The sequence below is a fragment of the Pelodiscus sinensis genome, chromosome 5, assembly GCF_049634645.1.
Source record: "Pelodiscus sinensis isolate JC-2024 chromosome 5, ASM4963464v1, whole genome shotgun sequence".
NCBI lineage: Eukaryota > Metazoa > Chordata > Testudines > Trionychidae > Pelodiscus > Pelodiscus sinensis.
In genome coordinates, this window is record NC_134715.1 from 121530894 (window position 1) to 121557245 (window position 26352).

Consider the following 26352-nt stretch of genomic DNA (forward strand, 5'->3'; position numbering starts at 1 on the left):
AAATTTTAGCCTTCTTAATTTCCCAGAAAATTAACAGTTTTATGTGACAAAATCCAAGTTTCATGGTCAAATAAATGCATGCATGGAGAGCCAATACAGTGTAAAGTGTTGAATGATTATTGTTACTTTAATTGGGACATCACACATGACATGGGTACTGAGCCTAGAATCTGGACATATGTGGTGTTCTTTCTCTTCCTCTATTTTATACTCATAGCCTCTTCATCAGTAACATTTGATCAGGCATTCAATCCTTTGTTTTTTCATATGCCTGACACTTTACCCACAAAACAATATTATTTTTTCTTCAAGTTGAATAAATGTTCTATAGCTGAAGTGATCGACTTATCAGTATGATTAATTCAAGGTAGCTACTACTGTTTGTTTTATTTTTAGATTTCAGAATTTCAAGAAAAACACAGAAGACGTTTATTAGCATACTACAGAGGAAAGGTAAGTAAGCTTCACTTTGTGTGGGAACGAGGGTTGTTTTGCATGTCTTATTACTTTGGTTTATATTTAGAAAATAACTTTTGCTTGTACTTTCCGACTTACTAAGGGGCAGCTGTTAGCACCTGTCATGCTGTTCGGAGGGGCTCACAACTGTGAAACCTCAGGGCAGACTGTCAGAAAATAGGGCAGACACTTCAGACTGGTGGTATAGTCTGTAATTAGTTTCACCAGGCCAGTAACAAATATGAACTGGTGTCATAGACAGTTCCCTTACACTTTCCAGTCCATCTTGCCACACAGAGAAACCAGACATTGTGCTGAAATGTTTACTTACTCCAAAATCAAGTCAAAATCAAATCAAGATAAATTCAAATCACTCTGGGTACATCTATACTTGCTCCCTAGTTTGAGCTAGGGATACAAATGTAGCCAACCGAAATTGCTAATGAAGCGGGGATTTAAATATCCCACGCTTCATTAGCATAATCTCGCCCACGTGTTATTTCAATCAACAGCTGATTTGAACCAAGAGGGTCCCCAGTTTAGTTGGTACCCTAGATTTTATACCAAAGACAGTGCTGGTAGCCATAACTAAGAAAAGGAAATTAGAGTTATTGAGAGGTCAAAGCATTTATAATATATGGACAGGTGACTCACAGTCTGTAATTCCAAATGGTAGCAGAGATGTAGTAATCTGCCAGTTAACGATTTCAAAATAATTTCAAAATAACAGATACCTTATTCCGAAATCTGTAAATCTCATTCTATGAGGAATAATGCCTATTCTGAAATAAGACGCCCCACTGTTGCTATTTTAAAATAGCCCCTCACCAAGGCCATTCTAAGTTATTCCTCTCCAGTGCCTCCTGGGGCTCTAAATCGAGATAGCATGTCTACATTAGAGAAGCCTGCCTTGGACTAATTTTGAGGCTTCCCTGCAGTGTAGATGTGCTATTCCAGAATAGCTGATATCAAAATAAGTATTCAGTGTAGACATAGCCAGAGTGACAGAGTTTAGGGCTATTTCCTTTCCTATAACTGCTACTTCCATCCACTTTGGGCCACAGCAGTGTCAGGCACCAGAAGCAGGGATACTGTGCCTATGTGTTCTCAGTGATTCATTTGCTGATACTCAAGGAGGAAGGAAGCTATTTCATTTGAATGTAGAGACAAAAGCTGGAATAGAGGACAGGAAAAGGAGTTGACTGGGACAAGGAGACTGGGACAGAGAAACTGTGCTTGGGAATTGAAGTGGGAAAGACTAGGACTGGCTAGGAAAGGAATCTGGGAGCTTGATATGGGAAGACACTCTTGGACTAGTTGGTCAAAGAGATTGGGACTGGGAGTTGGTGAGAGAAGTGAGGGAAATGTGAGTCAGTTGGCTTAGCGAGAACAGTGCAATTGGATGAAGAGGTTGGGGGAAGACAGACTAGGTGGATAAGAAAATAGTACTAGGAACAAGTAATGGGCAAAGAGAGATGAATCTGAAAAGGAGCTTGAGTGTGGGATAAGAAGTGGAACTGGCTGGGCAAAACAACTGGGACAAGGGGCCATAGAGAGGGTTTAGGGAGACAGCCTAAGGAGGGAGAGGCCAGTTAGCATGAGGGAAGAGGCAGATCAGAATATGAGCAACTGGGGCTAGCTGACTAAGGATACAGGGAGAAAGGAGATAAAGTGGGAGTGAGGAAACTAGTGGGCTGGCAAAGGAGACAGTGACTGAGTATTGAAAGTGGACAAGAATGAGAGACATTGGCAGTCAGACAGCAAGCCTGGGGGGGGGAGGGGAGAGACTAAGACTGGCAGGGCAAGGAGAAAGAAAAGCCTATGAAACCCACAAGCATCATGTATGTCTCGTCTCCCTGTGTGCTGGTCATATGGAATGTGACATTCCCCAGGGTACAGTCTGGACTGCTGAACTTCTGTGTCCTCTAACTCTCTAGCCTGGCGTACCTTTTATACTGCCTTACTATCAGAACAGCAACATGATATGATTGTGATGGAAAGCTTAAACTACATGATAACACTCAGTCAGTAAGTGGTGCTGTTTGAAGAGATCTGTAACACATTTTCACTAAATGCTAGAGTCTGGAGATAGTCTATATTATTATTTTATTTTATTTTACAGTTAAATTATTGTTGCTAGCATCCATTTTGCTCTGTCTCTGTGTGGCTAAGCTGACTTGGTGTCAACAGAACTGCAAAATTTCCTCAACATTCCTTATGCATGGAATTTTTATCTTTGATGGACCATCAGAAGGAATAGTTTGCATGATTTTGCTAAACTCCACAAGGAGAATGGGAAGAGGCAGGTTAGAGTTCTAATCTATGCCCCAAGCAAGGAAACCTAACACACCTTTTAAATAACTTGCCTTTGGAGAGGAGAGCCACAATTATAATTATGCTGTAGTGCTGGCTAAATTAGAGAATAAATGTATACTTTGCTGTTAATGTGGTTTATGAGCAAGTATGTTTCTAGGAGTGTGCCAAAAACAAGTGGTGAATCTAGGGAATCTTCTATAACAGGCTTGTATGACAAGCTGGGCTTTCTGACAGCAGGAAGACAGTTATATCTCCTCCCTTCCCCAGCCCTCCAGGCAGGCAGAATCTGCAAAGACATGAAGACTAAAGTATCTTCATGAAATCATTGTCTTGCATTGGTCTGTTAGGTCTGCAAAGAATCTCTAATAATAACTGTTCTACTAGTCACCCTAGAAGAGGCTCACAGAAGATTATTGGGAAAACAGAGGACATCCATTACCCAAATGTAGTGGATTAGTTTTCTAGATATATTAAAATAATATATATGCAAGATAACGCTATCACATATTGCATGAAGAAATTAAAGAGCATATTCCCCTATTCTGTAATTTCAAAACAACTAATGATGGACAATGGACCACAATCACCACAGCTGAATTTATGCCATTACAAACTAAATGTTATTTTGAACCATCAGTAGCATTCCATATTACCTGCAAGCACTTGGGGTATGTCTATACTGCATGCTTATTTCGGAATAAATTAATCTGGAAGAAATACTCCAAAATAGTTTATGTCAAAATAGCGCATCTACACAGAAAATGCCCATTGAAATAGTGCTGAGGTATTTCAAAATACTGTGTCCACAGTCACTGGACACTGAATCACATTTAAGGCCACCCCGAAGCACTTCAGGCAGGGCATCAGGACAGCAGTTACTTCCTGGGGTTGCTGCCTGAGGCTATTTATCTGAGGCTCAAGCTTAAAAGGAACCCCCTGAATCTAAGGTTCTTTACCTTTGCCTACCTCATGGAGGGACAGTAAAGCCTTTCCTTTGCCTGCTGTAGTTGCCCTTGCGGACACTGCAGATCTCTAGCCATGGAGCCGGAGCTGTCTCCAAGCAGTTGACGGCTCTTACAAATTGTGCTGCACCTCCTGTGGTCTGCCTTTTAGGCCCTGCAGGAACACAATCCCCAGCTGACTGAAGGGAACTTCCTCATCCATCTGCAGACATTGCTCATGCAGTACGATCCCACCCGCCCTCCCCTGCACACCGTTCACCATCACTTCTGGCATCTGGACACCAGTTCCGATTGGTGGGACTGGATCAATCTGTGGGTCAGCGGTGAGAAGACCAGCAGTGGCTCCAGAATTTCTGCATGCGGAAGGACACCTTTCCGGAGCTGTGTGAATGGCTTGTCCCTGCCCTCATGTGACAGGACACCCACATGTGACCATCATCTTCTCCAGAAGCAGGTTGCCATTGCCATCTGGAAGCTCACCATGCCAGACAGCTACCAATCCATTGGGAATCAGTTCAGTGAGGGGAGATCGACTGTTGAGGCCATGTTCATGCAGGTATCGTGCTCTCCAGCTATTGTCCCAGGAGTGAGGAGAACTGCTGGAGTGGGGTTCCCTAGGGAAGGGATGATGGTGGTGGTGGAAGTCCCCTCCCCAAGCGTTTTTCAGTCCCGCCTTCACAAAGCTCTGACAGAGGATGAGGTAAGTAGGAGGTTGCTCCTGGTATGTGGAAGTGGATTCGTCTCAGGGACCTCTCGAGGGCCCTGCACTTCTGTGATTATCTGTTTGTTTATTTGTTTATCTCCTTCTACAGGTGGTGCAGACCATCCACACCATCTTGCTGTGCAGGATCAGCTTGGGCCACGGGGACCCCATCATCACCGGCTTTGCCGCCATGGGCTTCCCCAACTGTGTGGGCTAGTGATGGCACCCACATCCCCATTCAGGCCCTCAACCACCAAGCATCTGAGTACATTAACCAGATGGGGTACTTTTCGATGGCTGTCGTGAACCATCACAGCCAGTTCACGGACAACTACATAGGGTGGTTGGGGAAGGTACATGGCACATGTCTCTTTTGCAATTCCAGCCTCTTCCAGAAGGTATACACCTTTTTTCCCTGACCATCAGGGTTGGGGACATGGACATATAGTGGGTCTATATGGGGGGGGGGGGGTGCAGCATACCCTCTGCTCCTCTGTCTAATGAAGCCCTACACTAGACACCTGGACCAAAGCAAGGGACGCTACCATGCCAGGCTCAGAAGGGCCTGCATTGTGTTGGAAGGTGCCTTTGGGCATCTCAAAGAGAAGTTCCATTGCCTCCTCAACCACCTGGATGTCGGGAAGCAGAATATCCCCCAAGTGGTGGAGGCTTTTTGTGTCCTTCACAATATTTGTGAAAGTAGGGGGCCAGAGGCTGATTGGATTGGCAGGGCCTTAGAGCAGCTGTACATGGCTGCCATCCAGCAGTCCCATCGGGGCTGTGCACATCTGTGAGGCCCCTGAGAGGGAGAGTTTCACACAAGGACCCCAGTGACACTCTCCCCTGGGCCTGCCCACAATCTATCTGTGCATTGCTCCTCTTTGCCTATCCTCCCACATCCCTCTCTTCCTCCCTTCCCTTCCCCTGCAAAGACAATAAATTACACCATTTATTTACAAAAAATAAACTCTTTGTTTTTAATTGGGATAAATGGGACTGGGGAAAGAACTTTGGAGGAGGGAGTTGGAAGGGGGAGGAGGAGGGATGAGAATGTTGGAAGGAGGTGAAGGGGGAATGAGAACATTGGAAGTGGGAGCAGAGCAGGAGGAAAGGCTCAGTGCTGAGGCTGGGAGTGGTGCCTGGCTCTGATGATCCCAGTGCTTCATGTGTGGGGCCCTCGGCTGCCATGGGGTGGGGACTGGAGGGAGAAGCAGGACGAGCAAGAGCTGGGACAGGAGCTAGCATGGGAGCAGGCACCATATTGGTGAGGACTGCTTGGTGAGCTGCACAGATGGTCCAGCTCTGGTCCAGCAGCTCCCACCAGGTCTCTCAGCACAGATGAAGGTCCTCCTCCAATCCTGCTGGTCCATGGAGCACTGCAGAGCTCGCAGGGTGGCAATATTCTCTCTCTGCAGTTTCTCCTGTGGTCTCCGGTGCCAGTGGGTCACATGGTGTCGGGAGGCTGGCACGGAAGGTGTCAACCACTCCCCCTCTCATAGCTGGTCCATCTGTGTAAAACAAAGAGAAGGTCAGTCATCTCTGGAGACACTGTGCCTGAAGTCTAGCCCTCATCTCTGAGCCGACACCAAAAGGTCTCTGGTCAGGTGAAGGCAATGTATTTGAAGCAAGGCCATCTTGGCCTAGACAATGGACCCTTTCCTACAGGGGCACAGATTTCCAGGGGGGAGCCTCACTACCCTTATGTCTCAGGGACTAGCAGGTATGGGAAGACAGGAATCCTGTGGGTGGACTTCTCTCTGTGCTATGCACATGTCATGTCAGGTCTGGCAGTGACAGCATCCCACAGAGAGAGGACTTGTATCCCTGCCCACTGGAGGGGGGGGTGGTCAGAGTGCTGGGGGAAGGTGTGTGTGAGCGGCAGACTCTCAGACTCACCATGCTGTCCCCTGGAGCCGATGCTGCCCTGAGAGCGCAGGCATGCCCATGTGTGGCACTGCTGTGTGTTTTGGTTTCTATGTCCCCAGCCTCCTTCTAGTGGTGGTTTGTGGTGGGAGAGTGTCCCACTTGTCCCACTCTGTCCCACCTTGGTGTTAGGAGTAAGGCAGGTCTCTCTAGACCAGTGGTCACCAACCAGTAGATTGGGAACTACTGGTAGATCTTGGAGCCTCTGACAGGTGATCTTGACTGGTTTGGCCAAAAGGCTACCAAGTGCTGGCACTTCAGCTGGCCCTCCCACCACTGCCTGCACCTAGAACCCCCTCCTACATCCCAACTGTCTGCCCCAAGGTCAGATCAGAGCCCCTCACACTCCAAATCCCTTAATCCAAGACCAGAGTCAGCACCTCAACTCACTGCCCCTGCCTGGTGAAAGGAAGGGAGGATGGGGAGGGAGGGAGAATGGAGTGAGCAAGGGAGGGGTCTCGGAGAAGGGTCATGAAGGGGGCGGGGCAAAGGTATTTGGGTTTGAGGAAGATCTTGGATTGCACTTAAATTAAAGAAGTGATCTCATGCTTAAAAAGGTTGGAGACCACTGCTGTAGACACCCTCTGAGCAAGAGCACAAGGGTCCTCTGTTGCTGCCTCCTGTGAACCCATGTGTACAGCTGCTGTGCAATCCCCAGCCTGAAAAGGCTGAGAGGAGAGCATGCAGCAGCCCCTCACTGCCCACCACCTCCACCCATGTGTGTCTATTGAAACTAACGACACTCACCTGAGGGGCCTTCCCCGGCTTCAGATGATGCCGAGGAGACATCCTGGAAGGGGAGGTTCTGGCTCCAGGGTGAGCATGATGTTCTGGCAGGCAGGAGCTAGTGCTGGCCTCATCTGGCTCCCTGTCCTCCTCCTCTTCATCTCTGCCCCCCGAGAAGGCCAATGGCCAGCCCTGAGTTCACTACCGGGGTGGGGGAGAGGGACTGACCTGTCCCCTAGGATGTGGTGGAGGTCCTTATAAATAAGGGCTGTGCTCCCTGGCCTTTCACATAGGCCTACCTGAGTTCCTTAACCTTTATCCGCATCTGCTCCTGGGTGCAGATATGGTCCTTGGTGCCCAGGCTTTCGGCCATCTGGCCATAGACATTGGCATTCCTGCGTCTGGTGTGGAGATCCTGGAGGTTTGCCTCCTTGCCTCAAATCTCAATGAGGTCCAGGATCTCCATACCAGATCAGGAAATCTCATGTCTCTTCGTGTCCATGGAGCACGGAGGTGACTCATGTCAGCAGGCTCAGCTGTGCAGGCTGCTGTTCATAGAATCATAGAATCATAGAATAATAGGACTGGAAGGGACCTCAAGAGGTCATCGAGTCCAGCCCCCCGCCCTCAAGGCAGGACCAAGCTCCACCTACACCATCCCTGACAGATGTCTATCTAACCTGTTCTTAAATATCTCCAGAGAGGGAGATTCCACCACCTCCCTTGGCAATTTATTCCAATATTTGACCACCCTGACAGTTAGGAATTTTTTCCTAATGTCCAATCTTAACCTTCCCTGCTGCACTTTAAGCCCATTATTCCTTGTCCTGTCCTCAGAAACCAAGAGGAACAAATTTTCTCCTTCCTCCTTGTGACACCCTTTTAGATATTTGAAAACCGCTATCATGTCCCCCCTTAATCTTCTTTTTTCCAAACTAAACAAGCCCAGTTCATGAAGCCTGGCTTCATAGGTCATGTTCTCTAGACCTTTAATCATTCTTGTCGCTCTTCTCTGTACCCTTTCCAATTTCTCCACATCTTTCTTGAAATGTGGCGCCCAGAACTGGACACAGTACTCCAGCTGAGGCCTAACTAGTGCAGAGTAGAGCGGCAGAATGACTTCACGAGTTTTGCTTACAACACACCTGTTGATACAACCTAGAATCATATTTGCTTTTTTTGCAACAGCATCACACTGTTGACTCATATTCAACTTGTGGTCCACTATGACCCCTAGATCCCTTTCTGCCATGCTCCTTCCTAGACAGTCGCTTCCCATCTTGTATGTATGGAACTGATTGTTCCCTCCTAAGTGGAGCACTTTGCATTTCTCTTTATTAAACCTCATCCTGTTTACCTTTGACCATTTCTCTAACTTGCTAAGGTCATTTTGAATTATGTCCCTATCCTCCAAAGAAGTCGCAACCCCACCCTGTTCTGTGGCTCTGGGCTGTCAGGGTACGTCTACACTTCCACCCTAGTTCGAACTAGGGTGGTTAATGTAGGCAACCAGAGTTGCAAATGAAGCCTGGGATTTGAATTTCCTGGGCTTCATTTGCATATTGCCGGGCGCCGCCATTTTTAAATGTCCGCTAGTTCGGACTCCGTGCCCGCGGCTACACGCAGCATGAACTAGGTAGTTCGGATTAGGCTTCCTATTCCGAACTACCGTTACTCCTCGTGGAACGAGGTGTACCGGTAGTTCAGAATAGGAAGCCTAATCCGAACTACCTAGTTCGTGCCGCGTGTAGCCGCGGGCACGGAGTCCGAACTAGCGGACATTTAAAAATGGCAGCGCCTGGCAATATGCAAATGAAGCCCGGGAAATTCAAATCCCAGGCTTCATTTGCAACTCTGGTTGCCTACATTAACCACCCTAGTTCGAACTAGGATGGTAGTGTAGACATACCCTCCGAGACTGCCATGTGCCACAAGCCCTTTCCCCTGAGGCTGAGCCTTTAAGGCCTACAGGGGAAGGGGTACTATAGAGTTTTTCTGAGTGTGAACAGAGGGGGTATGTCTACACTACCCTCCTAGTTCGAACTAGGAGGGTAATGTAGGCATACCGCACTTGCAAATGAAGCCCGGGATTTGAATTTCCCGGGCTTCATTTGCATAAGCGGGGAGCTGCCATTTTTAAAACCCCGCTGGTTCGAACCCCGTGCAGCGCGGATAGATTTCATGAGGAGTAACGGTAGTTCGAACTAGGAAGCCTAGTTCGAACTACCTAGTTCGTGCCCCGTGTAGCCGCGCTGCACGGGGTTCGAACCAGCGGGGTTTTAAAAATGGCAGCTCCCCGCTTATGCAAATGAAGCCCGGGAAATTCAAATCCCGGGCTTCATTTGCAAGTGCGGTATGCCTACATTACCCCACTAGTTTGAACTAGCGGGGTAGTGTAGACATACCCAGGGGCAGCAGGGCACCTGTGGGAAGGGCTGTAGGCCAATTATTTCAAAGTAACTCCAGCTGCCCTGTCTACCCACACCCTGTTCCAAAATTGCTATTTCAGAATAGTCATTATTCCTTGTAGAATGAGGGTTACAGATGACAAAATAAGCTGCCTGTTATTTTGAAATTATTGCAACATAATGGGCTTGCTGCGTACATGCTCGCGTAGTTATTTCGAAATAATGCAGCTATGTAGACATGCCCATGGAGAAATTTGGATGACTGGGCAGAAAACCAAGAAAATACTGAAGCAGGAAGATCCATTTCTGGCTTTTCTAAGCTGCAGGTCAATACTATTAGTAGCTACCTGCAATAGCCCATCCAACTCCTGGACTATTATTCCAACCTTAGAAAACAATCTAGCACTGATATGGTAAGGCTGAGACAGTAGCCAAATTAGATCAAAAGATAAAAAGAGCTTATGAACACATTTATAACTTGTGTCTCAGAAAATTGCCTGATCTCGAATGTAGTGACGATGTTTGTCTATAGTGAAATCCACAAGGGGCAGGGATGTCTGGTCCCTACCCTTAAGCTGGAGGCACCACAATCTTGGTCCACTTTAGGGCCTTGTTCTCAACTGGGCATGATAGGGAGAGACTGGGTCATAAAATCATAGAATGCTAGAACTGGAAGGGACCTCGAGAAGTCATCGAGTCTAGTTCCCTGCCCTCGTGGCAGGACCTAGTACTGTCTAGATCATCCCTGACAGATGTCTATCTAACCTGCTTTTAAATATCTCCAGATATGGAGATTCCACATTCTCCCTAGGAAACTTATTCCAGTGTTTCACCACCCTGACAGTTAGGACATTTTTCCTAATGTCCAAACTAAACCTCTCTTGCGGCAGTTTAAGCCTATTGCTTCTTGTCCTATCCTCAGAGGCTAAGGAGAACAATTTTTCTCCCTCCTCCTTGTGACACCCTTTTAAATTCCTGAAAATCACTATCATGTCCCGTCTCAGTCTTCTCCTTTCCAAATTAAACAAGCCCAATTCTTTCAGTCTTCCTTCATAGGTCATGTTCTCTAGACCTTTAATCATTGTTGCTGCTCTTCTCTGGATCTTCTCCAATTTCTCCACATTTTTCTTGAAATGTGGTGCCCAGAACTGAGGCCTAATCAGTGCAGAGTAGAGCAGAAGAATGACTTTTCGTGTCTTGCTCATAACACACCTGTTAATGCATACCAGAATCATGTTTGCTTTTTTTGCAACAGTGTCACACTGTCGACTCATATTTAGCTTGTGGTCCACTATGACCCCTAGATCCGTTTCTGCAGTACTTCTCCCTAGACAGTCGCTTCCCATTCTGTATGTGTGAGAGGGTCCTCTCTTTCTACTGGATCCCAGACAGGGCCCTACTGGGAAGCAATACCAGCAGTGTTAGGGAGAAACTCTTAGTTGGCTGCCTTGAGTCACTTCCTATTTGTACTTTCCTTCAGTTTGGGAAGTGGCTCTGTACAGTCCAAACAATCAATAACTTACTAAAGTTCAAAACAATTCTTGGAAAAGGCACTGTCAGAGGGCCTTCCCAGTGCTGTAGTCCTGTCTCAAACTCAATCTTCCATCTGGATTTCAGGAGCAAAGCTTATTTTCCCTCTATCCCTTCCACGTCTCCCAAGGTGTCTGAGTTCCTTTTAACCGGCTCTTCTTTAACCGGCCAGAGTATGCTCAGCAGACCTAAAGGAACAGGGCTTCCTGGGCCCATTATTGTTCTTATTGTCTCCTTCATGAATAGTGTGGTGTGTGTGTACCCCATTATAGTGTCAAATTGGATAGAGGAAAAGAATGGAGAACTCCAGCTGTTGTATAGACTAAAAGACAATGTCCAGATCATACACTACTGATACAGAGAGTGAGGAGTTCAATAAAAACTGTTGACATCTTCAGTTGGTTCTGTAGCTTCAACACACAAATGAGCAAACTCTACAAACTGCGACTGCAAAACCAGATGATACACCTATTCCAGAACTGCCAGAGACAACCATTGCAAATAAAAGACAGCTTAGTCACAAGTCGTTACTCATTCTGGCTGTATAATTTAAAAAATAATCTGTATGATTTAAGGATGAATAACAGATAGATGCAAGTTGGCATTTAAAATTACTTTTAAAAATAGTTTCATAGATTTAAAATTGTTAAAAAGTAGAAATTGAAAAAAATAACAAGGACAGTTGTGGTGCAAGGCTTAAACTGCATTATAATATTTAATTATAAAGTAGTGCTGTGTAATATTATAATATTTAATTATTAAGTAATGCTGCATACACTCAACATTCTTTTTCTACCAATAAAATTGCTCACATCCATTTTTCTTTTGTCTCTGTCTTACTAGCCTCACATTCCTAACCCAATTACACACTATTTTTCTATAGGCCCCCTTTGCCTTAATAATGTTCTTTTATCATATTTTTTTTGAATGTTTGATTTCCCAGATACAGTATCTAGAAAAGCAAACTGTAAAAATGTCATGTTGACATGCACACAATTCATTAGCAGGGCTGTAACCTTTAGAATGCTTGAATTTGCAAATTTTAATAATCTCATTTTAATGTACTTTGTGTATTCAATACAATGTATTGTATCCCTTGAAATTTCTTTTAAAATCAAGTCAAAGTAAAAAGAAAAAGATTCTGTAGTAGGATGAGGGCTTGGAATGAGGCAGGACCTGCTCACAGAATCAGGCAAGAACAGGACTGACATTGCAGAAACACACATTCCTAAATGCTAGTCATAGAGTATTCATGTAAACATGTCCTGATATCAAGGATGGTACAAAAATATTCCCCAAGGATAACAGGAATGTACTGTAGTGGTAGAGATGTAGCCGTGTTAGTCTGGGGTAGCTGAAGCAAAATGCAGGACAATGTAGCACTTTAAAGACTAACAAGATGGTTTATTAGATGATGAGCTTTCGTGGGCCAGACCCACTTCCATTATTTGATCTGAGGAAGTGGGTCTGGCCCACGAAAGCTCATCATCTAATAAACCATCTTGTTAGTCTTTAAAGTGCTACATTGTCCTGCATTTTGCTTCAGGAATGTACTGATCCCTCCTAAAAGATAAGGTCAGAATGATAATAAATAATAGAGATGTTTTGATCGAACCAACATGTACAAGATGATGGGTGATAATTAGTCATGTCAAGGGACAGTAATTATGCGATAGGCGCTGTATGAACTTGTTGTTATTGGGGTATAAAAATGTATCTCAGAGGAAATATCTTACATATGTCCATGGATTAGTGGTCTTGTAAAGATTGTGTGATATGAGTAGCGTGCTTCGTCAACAATAATCCTTGCGGGTCTTGTGGTCATTGGGTGGTTCACTTGAGGTTTGCTGTGTCAGCTATCTGTGTAGAGTGAGGGGCATACAAAGGGAACACATGCATGCAACCAAACATTTATCAACTTGTAACCCTAGACTCTAGAAAGCTAACTGCATTTCAGATCTTAGAAAAGAAATTTGTGGAAACATTTTATATTGAGTGTTTTCATTTACTTTCATTCTTATTCACTCTAATTTTTTATATCTGGGACAAGCATGAGAAGAAAGAAGCAAACTTCCTTTAAATTCTTTTCTCAATATCATTTTACCATAGCTTTGTAACATGTCAGTGCATTGCAGAATCAAAATTGAAGTTTATGACTGCCAAAAAACATGTATATGTAGATCCTGAGAAATAAAATTGGCTATGATCTTTATACCCACTTCTGTGTTGACTCTATGTATAGGTATGAAAACAATATCTAAGAATAAATGTGATGCAATCAGTGAACTCTTTGTAAAAGTATGTGTTTGATAATACTACCGTATCTCACACAAACAGAATTTCTATAAGTCTTTGATTATGTCATATAGATTGCAAAATTGGAAGACTCTCTTAAGAAGGCAACACAACAGACACATCCAATTCAATGGTAAGAAGCTTAGCATAGCAAAAGTAAATGTGAGTATTCTTTGCATTTGGAATAGTGCAGGTTTAATAAGAAGTTATATAAAATAAAATACAAAAAAATCAAGATTATGCCTCTTTTCTATTATGCATACTTCTGTGAGTAGAATAATATATTTAGATTTCTAGAAATGAATGAATAAATTATGTTTTCTGTCATCCTACCCCTCTCCACAGAAACATAAACATAACATGACAGGGAAAAGCTTCTTATTTTATCTTTCAAATCAGTAATTATTCTAAGAGGTTAATATTTTTGCAGTGAATATTTTGTGCCAGGAAATGACTCAGATGTGAATGGATGTACATTTGAAAATTACTTACTGAACTAGGAGACAAACATTTTACAACACTGTGGAAAGTATTAAGACTATGAATTAAGCCTTGGTCGGTAGGCAACCATAGCACTTAATTGTGCAGTAACTTTCTCGCTCAAGGGTGTGAAAAAACACCCTCCCTTGAGTGCAAAAAGTTACAGCACTGTAAAGGCAGGAGTGGCCCTAGATGAGCTGCCGGTAACTGGCGCCGTAGGCGAAATGCGCAATCAGCGCGATTGGCGCCTCCGCCTCCAAAGCCCTCTATGATCTTTTTTCTTCGTGCCTTACGTGACCATGTAGAAGAACATAATTTGTTGGACAAAAGTCAACATGGTTTCTGTAAAGGGAAATCCTGTCTTACTAATCTATTAGGGTATGTCTACACTACAATGTTAGTTCGAACTAACGGACGTTAGTTCGAACTAACATTCATAGCCGCTACACTAGCGCTCCGCTAGTTCGAATTTGAATCGAACTAGCGGAGCGCTTAGTTCGAACTAGGAAAACCTCATTTTACTAGGATTAAGCCTAGTTCGAACTTACTAGTTCGAATTAAGGGGTGTGTAGCCCCTTAATTCGAACTAGTGGGAGGCTAGCCCTCCCCAGGTTTCCCTGGTGGCCATTCTGGCCAACACCAGGGAAACTCTATTGCCCCCCTCCCGGCCCCGGAGCCCTTAAAGGGGTACGGGCTGGCTACGGTGCCCGTACCAGGTGCAAGCCTGCCAGCACCCAGCCAGCAGACCCTGCACCTGACACGGCACAGAGCCACCCACCCGATGTCCCCCAGCCCACCCCCTCTTCCCGGGACCAGGCTGGCGGCTCCCGGGAGCTTGCCCGGGACCGCAAGAGGCTAAGACTACTCCATGGACCCAACCTCCATGACTTGATCTCACTTCCCTTTAAACTCTGTTCTAGTTGTAGCCTTCACAGCCTCCTGCATCAAGGAGTTCCACAGGTTAACTATTTGCTTTGTGAAGAACAACTTTCTCTTACTAGTTTGAAGCCTGCTACCCATTCCTTTCCTTTGGTGTCCTCTAGTCCTTCTTTATGGGAACTCATGAAGAACTTTTCTGAATGCACCCTCTCCACCCAACCCCTGCTTTTAGAGACCTCTATCCTGTCCCCGCTCCATCTCCTCTTTTCTAAGCTGAACAGTCCCAGTCTCTGTAGCCTCTCTTCATCTGGGACCTGTTCCCAACCCCTGATCATGTTAGTTGCCCTCCCCTCTCCCAGCCTTTCTCTTCCCCTCTCCCACCTCCTTTTCCCAGTCTCCCCCAGTTTTGTTCAATAAAGACAGAGTCAATGTTGGAAGAAAAGTTATCTTTATTTTGTACATCAATAAGAAGGGGGGCTAGGGAAGGGTAAGTGGAAGGAGGTGAGGGAGGAATGGGGTACGAGCCCCCGATGGGGAGGACTGGGCTGGCTCTGCGGGCTTCTGGGGGTGGAAGCTCTCCTGCAGCCCCCCGATTGCCCCCTCTTGCCAGATGGCAGCCTGCGGCAAGTGCAGCCGGGCTGATGGCCGAGTGGTGTGATGTGCCCAGTGTGGGTACTCAGGCCAATCCAAGCCAGGACTGCTTTGCAAGCGGGGCACCCCTTAGAACTGTCTGTCCGGGGTGGGGGTCAGGACCCTTTAAGTGCAGCCCTCGGCTAGCCTGAGACAGCATCTCCACGCTCTATGTCCTCCTCTGATGCCCTGCCGGCACTGCTTCCGGCCATCCTTAAGCCCTGTTCAGGGTCCACTCAATGTGGACTTGCTAGTTCGAATTAGCAAAACGCTAATTCGAACTAGTTTTTAGTTCTAGACGCGTTAGTTCGAATTAGCTTAGTTCGAATTAACTAATTCGAACTAAGTTAGTTCGAATTAGCGCTGTAGTGTAGACGTACCCTTAGAGTTCTTTGAAGGGGTTAACAAACATGCGGACAAGGGGGATCCAGTAGATATAGTATACTTGGATTTTCAGAAAGCCTTTGACAAGGTCCCTCACCAAAGGCTCTTGTGTAAATTACATGGTCATGGGATAAGAGGGAAGGTCCTTTCTTGGATTGAGAACTTGTTAAAAGACAGGAAACAAAGGGTAGGAATAAATGGTAAATTTTCAGATTGGAGAGGGGTAACTAGTGGTGTACCTCAAGGGTCAGTCCTGGGACCAATCCTTTTCAACTTATTCATAAATGATCTGGAGAAAGGGGTAAGCAGTGAGGTAGTAAAGTTTGCAGATGATACCAAACTGTTTAGGATAGTCAAGACAGAAGCAGACTGTGAGGGACTCCAAGAAGATCTCACCAAACTGAGTGATTGGGCAACAAAATGGCAAATGAAGTTTAATGTGGATAAGTGTAAAGTAATGCACGTCGGGAAAAATAACCCCAACTATACGTACAGTATGATGGGGGCTAATTTGGCTACGACAAATCAGGAAAGAGATCTTGGAGTTATCGTGGATAGTTCTCTGAAAACTTCCACACAGAGTGCAGCGGTGGTCAAAAAGGCAAATAGGATGCTAGGAATTAATAGGAAAGGGATAGAAAATAAGACCCAGAATATCTTAATGCCCCTGTATAACACTATGGTACACCCACATCTTGAATACTGTGTACAGATGTGGTCTCCTCACCTCAAAAAAGATATTTTGGCCTTGGAAAGGGTTCAGAAAAGGGCAACTAAAATGATTAGGGGTTTGGAACGGGTCCCATATGAAGAGAGGCTAAAGAGACTGGGACTTTTCAGTTTAGAAAAGAGGAGACTGAGGGGGGATATGATAGAGGTCTATAAAATCATGAGTGGTGTGGAGAGGGCTGATAAAGAAAAGTTATTTATTAGTTCCCATAATAGAAGAACTAGAGGACACCAAATGAAATTAATGGGTAGCAGGTTTAAAACTAATAAAAGGAAGTTCTTCTTCACACAGTGTGTAGTCAACCTGTGGAACTCCTTGCCAGAGGAGGCTGTGAAGGCTAGGACTATAATAGAGTTTAAAGAGAAGCTGGATAAATTCATGGAGGTTAGGTCCATAAAAGGCTATTAGCCAGGGGATAAAATGGTGTCCTGGGCCTCTGTTTGTCAGAGGCTGGAGAGGGATGGCAGGAGACAAATTGCTTGATCATTGTCTTCGGTCCACCCTCTCTGGGGCACCTGGTGCTGGCCACTGTCAGTAGACAGGATACTGGGCTAGATGGACCTTTGGTCTGATCCAGTACGGCCGTTCTTATGTTCTTATGTTATTATGACCATCTAGGTCGCCTGTATTGACGGACCGCCACTGTGTAAAAGGACCGTGTAAATAGCGTCCCAGCACTGTTAGCTACTCTTCTCATGGAAGTGGCTTATTTACAACACTGAGAGAAGTCTCTCCTAGTGCTGGTGCTTGTGACCACACTACCACAATATAGTACTGCAGTAGCAGTGTCGCTTTGAACTCAGCAGTGTAGACAATAACTCAGTGTATGTGCACCTGGCAGATTTGTGGAATTTTATGTAAGCATGTATTCTTCCAATCTAGAAATGACAGACAGTTTTTATGGCCTAGATCCGGTCTATTATTTACATGGATGTATATAGATAAAGGGGGAAGAAGTAAGTAGCCTGCCCACTTTTTTTCCTAGTCCATGTAATAATTGGGCAGAATTGTAGTCCCATGTTCAGGGTAAGTGTATGATGGTGTACTCACCATCTGTAGCACACAAACCCCTTGTGTCATCCTGTGTTGTTACAAGTGGTCCTCATCCCCTAATGGGTGCAAGGCGAGTACTCATGGTAGTGCCTCCTGATGGCCAGCTATCTTTCAGTGGGGGCTTCTATGGCTCAGCTCTTCAGACAAGTAACTTAGACCTGGTTTACACTACAGCGTTATTTTTAACTCCCCTTAGGTCAAATTTATAAGTGGAATGTTCACACTACCAAGACCATTATTTTGAAATAACAGGTCACTTATTTAAAAATATGTACTCCTGTTTTCCTCAGGGAATAACGTTAATTTCAAAATAGTTATTTCAAAATAGCATTAGTGTGGATGCTCCAGTGCCATTATTCAAAATAACTACTCCCCAGAGTAATTAGAACTAATTACTCCCCAGCGTCTCCTGGAGCGGTAAGTCAAGGTATGAAGCCTGCCTCAGATTAATTTTGAGGCTTCCCTGTAGTGGGGACACACTATTTCGATTTTGTAAAATTGAGAGTTACTAAGTCGAATTTAGTTACTTTGAAAAAATTTCCTAGTGTAGACATACTCTTGAACTCAAACCCTTTCCAGGGTAATTAAAAGGTCCTGGTTCTCAGCTGGGGTGGAGGTCCAGCTACCCAAGTCTCCAGGGTAGCAGCTGAGCTCTAGCTTCCTGGCTTTCTTGATATTGACAAGAGAGCAAACAACTGATGTAAGTAATATAATGTCTATACAGACATTGTGTCACCCTAACTACACTGACATACGCTCTACTTGTGCAGTTGGAGTTATCATATCAGTGCAGTAAGGCAATGACATTGCAATGAGGCTGTAATGTAGATGCTGACATACTTAGATCAAAAGCGACGAGGAGTCCTGTGGCACCTTATAGACTAACTGAAGTGTAGGAGCATAAGCTTTCGTGGGCAAAGACCCACTTCGTCAGATGCATCTGACGAAGTGGGTCTTTGCCCACGAAAGCTTATGCTCCTACACTTCAGTTAGTCTATAAGGTGCCACAGGACTCCTCGTCGCTTTTGCAGATTCAGACTAACACGGCTACCCCTCTGATACTTGATACTTAGATCAGTGTATGCTGCTTTACATTGACTTAACTATGTAGTGTAGACCAGGTCTCAGAGTTTGTTTTTATGTATATCTTCTCCAAATAATGGAAATCATGTTTCTGTTGGAAACTTGAATTTCTGACCTTTTTTTAAAAAAATGGTGGAGAGTGTTTAAAAATATAAATTGGGGTCTTATAAAAGGGGCTATATTACAATATTTTGCATTAATTTCAGGGGAATTGGTCAAGCAGATTCTGACATATTAGTATCTGAATGATGGAAATTCTGACATGTGCCAGAGAGCCCGGTGGCCAGGTGTTTCAACCCCTTGTAAAATTTCTGTCTCTTTTTAAAATCAAGCCATATATCACAAATAATTAGGCTTAGTTAATTCAAGTTTTGTTTGTTAGGAAGGATTTGCATAAAACTAGTGCTTTTTGCTATGCCCAAATGCAAGTGGTATCAGAATGATACCTTTTATATGCTGTAGACTTTGTTAAAATCAATTTTTAAAACGACACCTTGCCAATTAGCAATGTTTGCAAAAAGTCTGATGAGCCTAACAAGTTTTTCAAGTGACTTTTGGTTTTCTATACAAAGCTTCTGTGCTTAGTGAGGATTCCAATGGAGATTAGAAGTTCTGAATCACAAACAGTAGAGCCTCCAGCATCCCATTTGCAAGATGATAATTGTGAATAACACACATACGTTACTATGTTTTCTTGACAATTTTATTTTAGAAAGGTAAAGAAATTCACAAACCTATGGGTACAGAGTTCATCACAATTACTTGTACATTAATATTGGGCCTTTAAATAAGACAGGGTATGTCTACACTACCCTCCTAGTTCAAATTAGGAGGGTAATGTATGCATACCGCACTTGCTAATGAAGCCCGGGATTTGAATTTCCCGGGCTTCATTAGCATAAGCGGGGAGCCGCCATTTTTAAATCCCCGCTGCTTCGAACCCCGTGCAGCGCGGCTACACGGGGCTCGAACTAGGTAGTTCGGACTAGGGTGCCTATTCCGAACTACCGGTACACCTCGTTTCACAAGGAGTAACGGTAGTTCGGAATAGGAACCTAGTCCGAACTACCTAGTTCGAGCCCCGTGTAGCCGCGCTGCACGGGGTTCGAAGCAGCGGGGATTTAAAAATGACGGCTCCCCGCTTATGCTAATGAAGCCCGGGAAATTCAAATCCCGGGCTTCATTAGCAAGTGCGGTATGCATACATTACCCCGCTAGTTCGAACTAGCGGGGTAGTGTAGACATACCCACAGTTTTCTGGATGTTACCATAAAATTGCTGTTGTCATGCAAAGAGGCGTGGACAATATAATACACATACAGTATACTTTATAGCTAATCATATGTATTTTTATAAGCAATTTTATCATGTTAAAAGAGCAATCGATAGTAGTTATATAACTAAAACCTTTTTTAATTTAATTTATGTCTATTTTTCTTTCGTTTTACATTTAGCACGAGGCCTCCCCAACAAACTACTCATCTGACTGTTTCCGCTACAGTTAGAAATCCCATTTCTAGTAAGAGAAGAACTAATTTAAAACATTAACTATGAAATATGCATCACTGATTATAACAAAGCTCTAACATTGTTTAATTATTTTAGTTCCTTCAGCAAAGCAGAATGGGTATTCACCATACTCACTTCATCCCAGCTGCCCATCAACCTCAGAAAGGTGGGTACAGATCCCTTAGTTACCACTGAAAATCTCATGAACAATGAGAGATTTAAAATTAGTATTTGTTCAAAGACTCTTATGTTTACTTAGTGCTATGACTTTACCAGACTATACACCCTGTTGACTACGAGCCCAAATTCTAATATATTTTCTAATTTTAGTATCTGGTCTCTCCTCAGTAGTGAGACTAATGAGCTGATGAGAACAATAGCTTATTATGATACAGTGATCAAAGAATTCATGGTGCAATTAGTTTATTCTGCTAAGTACTAAATATGTTCTGTTATTCATATAGCTTCAGTTCTGCCCTGTATTAAAGCATATGGCCAACATTAAGCGTGTCAGTAGTTCCACTGATTTCAGTGGATCTGTTCACATTTTTAAGCAAGAGGGGTACTTAAATTGTACTGAATTGGGACCATACTTCCTACATATATGTTAATTTGAATTTCTAAAATAATTTAAGGCCAAATGCTTTATGGACTTCTGTGCAAATCCCATTCTGTTTTTAATTCAGAGCATAATTTGATCCAAGTGTTGTCATGTTAGTATTGGCATTTCTAATATTTAAGTTGTATATGACAATACAATGAATGTTAATTTCTTAAAAGTAGATCAAGATTTTCAGAAATGATTTTGACAGACTTGATTTTTGGAGCTCCATTTGAGGTGATTTAAAGAGGCCTGCTTTGAAGAGCACAGGAAATCTGCACTTTCTGAAAATCAGGATCACCTTAATGTCTCTTAAATTGGGAACCTCAAATTATTAACCCCTTTTTAAAATACTGGTCATATTGATTTCTAATGCTATTTTCTAATCTATTTTCCTTTCCTTTATACACATTAATTGGGATTTTCAAAGGTATTTACAGGAGTTAGATGTCCAAATCCCATTACATTTCAAAGAGATTTGGTACCTCATTCCTTTAGCTTCCTTTCAAAATCCCATCCATAACTCTCTGGCTACGTCTACATTGGCATCCCTTTCCGGAAAAGGGATGCTAATGAGACGAGTCGGAATTGCAAATAGGAATTTGAAAGTAGGAATAAGAAATTCTCCGGAAAAGGGCTTATTTTCCGGAGAATCGCGTCTAGACTGGCGCTTTTCTCCGGCTTATCCCCAAGCCGGAAAAAAGCGGCAGCCATGTAAATGCAAATGGCGCGGGGGATATTTAAATCCCCCGCGGATTTGCAATTCCATCTCGTCTCGTTAGCATCCCTTTTCCGGAAAGGGATGCCAATGTAGATGTAGCCTCTATGTTTTGACAGCTGCGTAGATTTCATAACCTGTAACTTATACTATTTAAAACAATAAGTTATTTGTATTTCAAAACAACATTTCATCTATACAAATGAAGGAGCTGAAAATGAATTTACTAACTAAAATAGTAGAATAGATACTGCAATATTTTATTTATCAGGAATGAGAAGATATAACATAATTTTCAATAATATTTTAATTAAAATAGATCTGTAATTTATTATTACAACATATACATTTATTTTGCACTATTAGGATAGAATCCATGGATGTTGACCATGTACCTTCCCCAATGAGGAAAGTGAGTTCATTTCTATGTATACAAACCTGGGTTTTCCTATATTCTGTTAACCATTGTATAAAGCAACTCTTAGACTCATGGACCCTGATTCAGGAAAGATCTTAAGCACATGCTTACATGCTTTTGTAAACAGAGATGTTTCTTCTGAAGCACTAGTTGGTAAATTCTAGTAGCTAACTTTCTAACAATCTATTCCATGAATACAACAAATAGGGATGTAGTTACATCATGTCATTGCCAGGTCATATAGCAAAATACTTGAAATCTGTTTTTGAAATGAATCCCAGTAAGCTGACATTCTTCTTCGGGTAGTGTCCCCATAGTGCTCCACTTCAGGTGCCGGGCTCATCATGGTGCCTCAGGTCGGAGAATTGTCAGCTGTTGTTCAGCCAGATCATGCATGTGCGGCGGCGCATTCTGTTCGAGCCGCTTGTGAGCTTGCACGTGATCCAGCTCCTGCCAGTTCTTCCTAACCATTCACGGTCGAAGGCAGAGCAAACTCCCTCTCTTCCTGTCAGAGACAAAAATTGTTGTATTAATCTTAGAGTTAGTTAGATAGTTGTTGTTAATTAGCATAGTTAGTTAGTCTTAATGGTTTTGTTAAAAAAAAAAGATTTTTTTTCTTTCAGTCAGGATGCTGGGGTCTCCTGGCTTCAAGAAATGCTCACAATGCTGCGACGCAATGCTGGCGTCCGATGGGCACTCAATGTGCATAAAGTGCTTGGGCAAGGGTCTTATACCCCCAAAATGCCCTCACTGTATTACGCTCACGGCCCGGGCCAGATGTGACCGCGAATTGCGACTAAAAATGCTGCTGTTCAGTAAGGCACTTCAACCCTCCAAGTCAGGGTCACCTACACCATCTATGTCTGCTGCCTCAACCTCATCAAAAAAAATTACCTCCTCACTCCTCTGAATTGTGTCGGAGTGTGGGAGACAGGCCAGGTACCTCGGGAGTAGGGTTACCTCACCATGGTGAGCACCACAAGTCAAGCTGCAGTCTATCGGAGCCGAGTCCTTCCCGCCATAGGGAGGCAGCAGCGGCAACATCTCTTAGACCAGAGTCAGGCCCGGCAACAGCAAAGCTCAAAACAGCTAAAAGCACACCTGCAGCCCTGATAAGCATGCAACTTCCGGCACCAAGTGCCCCGGCACCGAGTACGTCAGCACTGGCTCCTTCAACTATGTCGGCACCCAGGGCACCAACTCTACAGACTGTGCTGGTGAACTCTGCTCTGACCCCATCAGCGGTCTCGGTCACAGTCATCCCAGTTCCAGGGGAACGGACGATGGAACTCTCACCGGTACCATCCCAAACGGGATCATCAACGCTACCATCGATGCCCAGCATAACAACGGCACCGAGCATAACCCATCGAAATGTGGACGAGGAACAAATCACATTCTGAGGACAGTCAATCCTTTGGTAGAGCAAGACGCAGAACCAAGAGGATAAGAATGCCATCCCCGAGCACAGAACGGGTGGTATTCTCTCCCCAACCACAGTCACCTGCATCAGTATTCTCTGTACCACTGCACCAAGAGGTCCATGCACCTCATGTCTCTCATCATGGGCGATCTCCATGGTTCTCTCCTTCACCCCAATGATACTGTAGATATTCAAGCTCACCATCAAATAGGGGACATAGGTCGCATTCTTCCAGATCCCCTACAAGATCATCATATTCCAGATGCCGGTATGATTATAGAATACCGTACTCATCCACTTATTCCCTGGGATGGCATCATCATGACCAATATTATCAACGGTGTGAATATTGTCACCACAATTGATACTCCTCAGGACATTCCTCGTCTAGGTCCCCACATTGCCATCATTCACAATCTCGTAGCGAATCTAGATGACCAACACCACTGATCATTCCTATTCGACCTCCTATACCATCAGGAGACATCCCTATCCCACCGGCACAACTGGAACCACAGGCTTCAGTACCAGAGCAATCCCAGCCTCAAGTCGAATCACCAACAGAACAATCATCATCATCTCTGGATGATGCAGTGTTCCCGGGAGATTCCTCACCCACTGATGACATCCATCAGTTCTACAACCTTTTTAAAAGGGTAGTAGAGTCCCAAGAGCTGCATCTCACTGAGGTTCAACAGAAACACCATCCGCTATTAAAACGTTTACACCAGTCACAAAAACCAAAAATGGCTTTACCATTTGACGATGCAATATTAGAGATTGCCGACAACATCTGGCAAACTCTGGCGTCATCACAACCCACTCAAAAAATCAGATAAGAAATACTTTGTGCCATCCAAGGGGATGGAATTTTTGTTTACGCATCCCCAACCAAACTCTTTGGTTGTTGATGCAGCCCAATAAAAGACCAAAACACCACAAAACAAAAATGCGGCTGCAGACAAAGAGTCCAAGTGCCTGTACCTCTTTGGAAGAAAAATTTACTCCTCTGCCACCCTCATCCTCCGGATGTCAAACTATGCGGCGCATCTATCTAATCACAGCTTTGACAATTACTCTAAGCTAGTGGAGGTTTTAGAACATCTACCCGATGACAAGCAGGAATTGCTCAAGTCAGTACTCCAGGAGGGGTACATAGCATCGACTACAGCCCTACAAATTGCCCTGGACATTGCCGATGTGGCAGCACAGGCCACGGCAACATCTGTGGTTATGCAAAGGTCATCGTGGTTGCAGTTAGCCTCCATCCCAAAGGACTTACAGAGCAAGGTCGAGGACCTGCCCTTCGATAGGCAGAGTCTTTTTGCACAAAACACTGACCAACTGCTCCATTAGGGAAAGGACTCCCGGACAATTTTAAAGACCCTGGGTATGTACACACAGCCCTATTGCCACAATCGCTACGCACCATACTACAGGCAGAGGCCCCTTTCCTACATGGGACCCAAATATAGACAGCAGGCCAGGCCATGACCGATGTCTGTCCCGTTCCATCGTATCCTTGACTATGCGCTCCATTTGCACCAGGTGGGTTTAGCTATATCCTCAGTTAAGGTGAACCTCACGGCGATATCTGCATTTAGACAACCAATTGAAGGATCTTCATTAATGGCTCACCATATGACAAAACGCTTTCTCAAAGGTCTTGCAAACCTTTATCCTCTACTAAGAAAGCCGTCTACCTATGGGATCTAGAACTAGTCCTGGACACCCTCACCTACCCTCTCTTCAAACCATGAGCCACTTGTGACATATCCATACTTACCATGAAGCTAGCCTTCCTCTTAGCCATAACGTCAGCCCGAAGGGTGTGGGAGCTAGCATCCCTCTTGGCCAACCCACCATATACTCTATTTACAAATCAGGGAGTAATACTTGGATCTCACCCTAATTTCTTACCAAAGGTAAACTCTGAATTTCACATCAAGGAGCCTATAATACTCTCTATAATCTATCCTAAACCGCATACCTCGACACATGAGGCCAGGTTGCATACACTGGACGTTCGTAGGGCACTGGCATTCTACCTAGAAAGAACTCGTTCTTTCTGTCAATCACAAAGACTCCTACTGTGTTCCAATGAAAGGACTAAAGGTCAAGCGCGATCATCACAGAGCATTTCCAAATTGATAGTGAAATGTATCACAAAGTGCTATATGCTATGAAATAGGCCAATACCAACATCGTTCTCAGTTCACTCTACTAGAGCTATGGCAGCCTCAATAGCTTTTCTCAAAGGCGTCCTAATGCAGGACGTCTGCCGTACAGCAACATGGTCTTCAGACATGACGTTTGCCAGGCATTATGCCACTAATGTTATTACCCGGGACTCTGCGGTGCCTCTGAGGGGCTATCCTTAGTAGTGAAACGTTAACTCCAATCCCACCTCCGTAGACGAGGCTACTGCTCTGCACTCACCTGAAGTGGAGCACATACGGGGACACTACCCGAAGAAGAAGAGAAAGTTACTCACCTCATGCAGTAATGATGTTTCTTCGAGGTGTGTGTCCCTGTAGGTGCTTCACAACCCACCCTCCTCCCCTTTTGGAGTCTCCTCTTGTGTCTTGCAGGAGTGTTCTGTTTAGGAGGAACTGGTGGGAGCCAGATCGTGTGCAAGCTCACAAGTGGCTCGAATAGCACGTGCCGCCGCACACGTGCTGTCTGGCTGAACTACAGCTGACAATTCTCTGACCTGCGGTGCCGGGACGAGCCCAACACTTGCAGTGGAGTACCTATGGGGGGACACACCTCAAAGAAACGTCGTTACTGCACGAGGTGAGTAACTTCCTCTTACAAGAATGTTGTAGTTATCCTCAAAACAAATATTATGTATGCAGAAGATTCAGAATTAAGATTAAATTTAGATGAAATCTGAACATTTTAAAAGAGATGCTAATTAGGGATGTGAAATTGTAACTGTGTACACAGTTAACTGATGAGCCTGGGCTCATTGGTTAACATGCACGGTTACACACTGCTGTATCAGAAGCAGCAGCATGGGATAGAGGGATGGGGGATGGGCAGGCGGGAGCCAGTGCACCTGGGAAGCCAACTTTCAAGGCGGCTCTTCATGTGTACTGGCTCCTACAAAGCCGCCTGCCCAT

At 44.4% G+C, this 26352-nt stretch overlaps 1 protein-coding gene across 1 annotated transcript in view; it reads left to right on the plus strand.

Moving 5' to 3' along the window:
- The window catches only part of RNF212 (ring finger protein 212), a 54134-nt gene that overhangs the window by 12175 nt on the left and 15607 nt on the right, over positions 1-26352 (plus strand). Inside the window, exons 4-8 of the mRNA XM_025185865.2 lie at positions 397-453; positions 13394-13452; positions 20013-20077; positions 20164-20233; positions 21753-21798. Coding sequence (XP_025041650.1) covers positions 397-453; positions 13394-13452; positions 20013-20077; positions 20164-20233; positions 21753-21798 — 297 coding nt within the window. The remainder of the gene's footprint in view (positions 1-396; positions 454-13393; positions 13453-20012; positions 20078-20163; positions 20234-21752; positions 21799-26352) is intronic.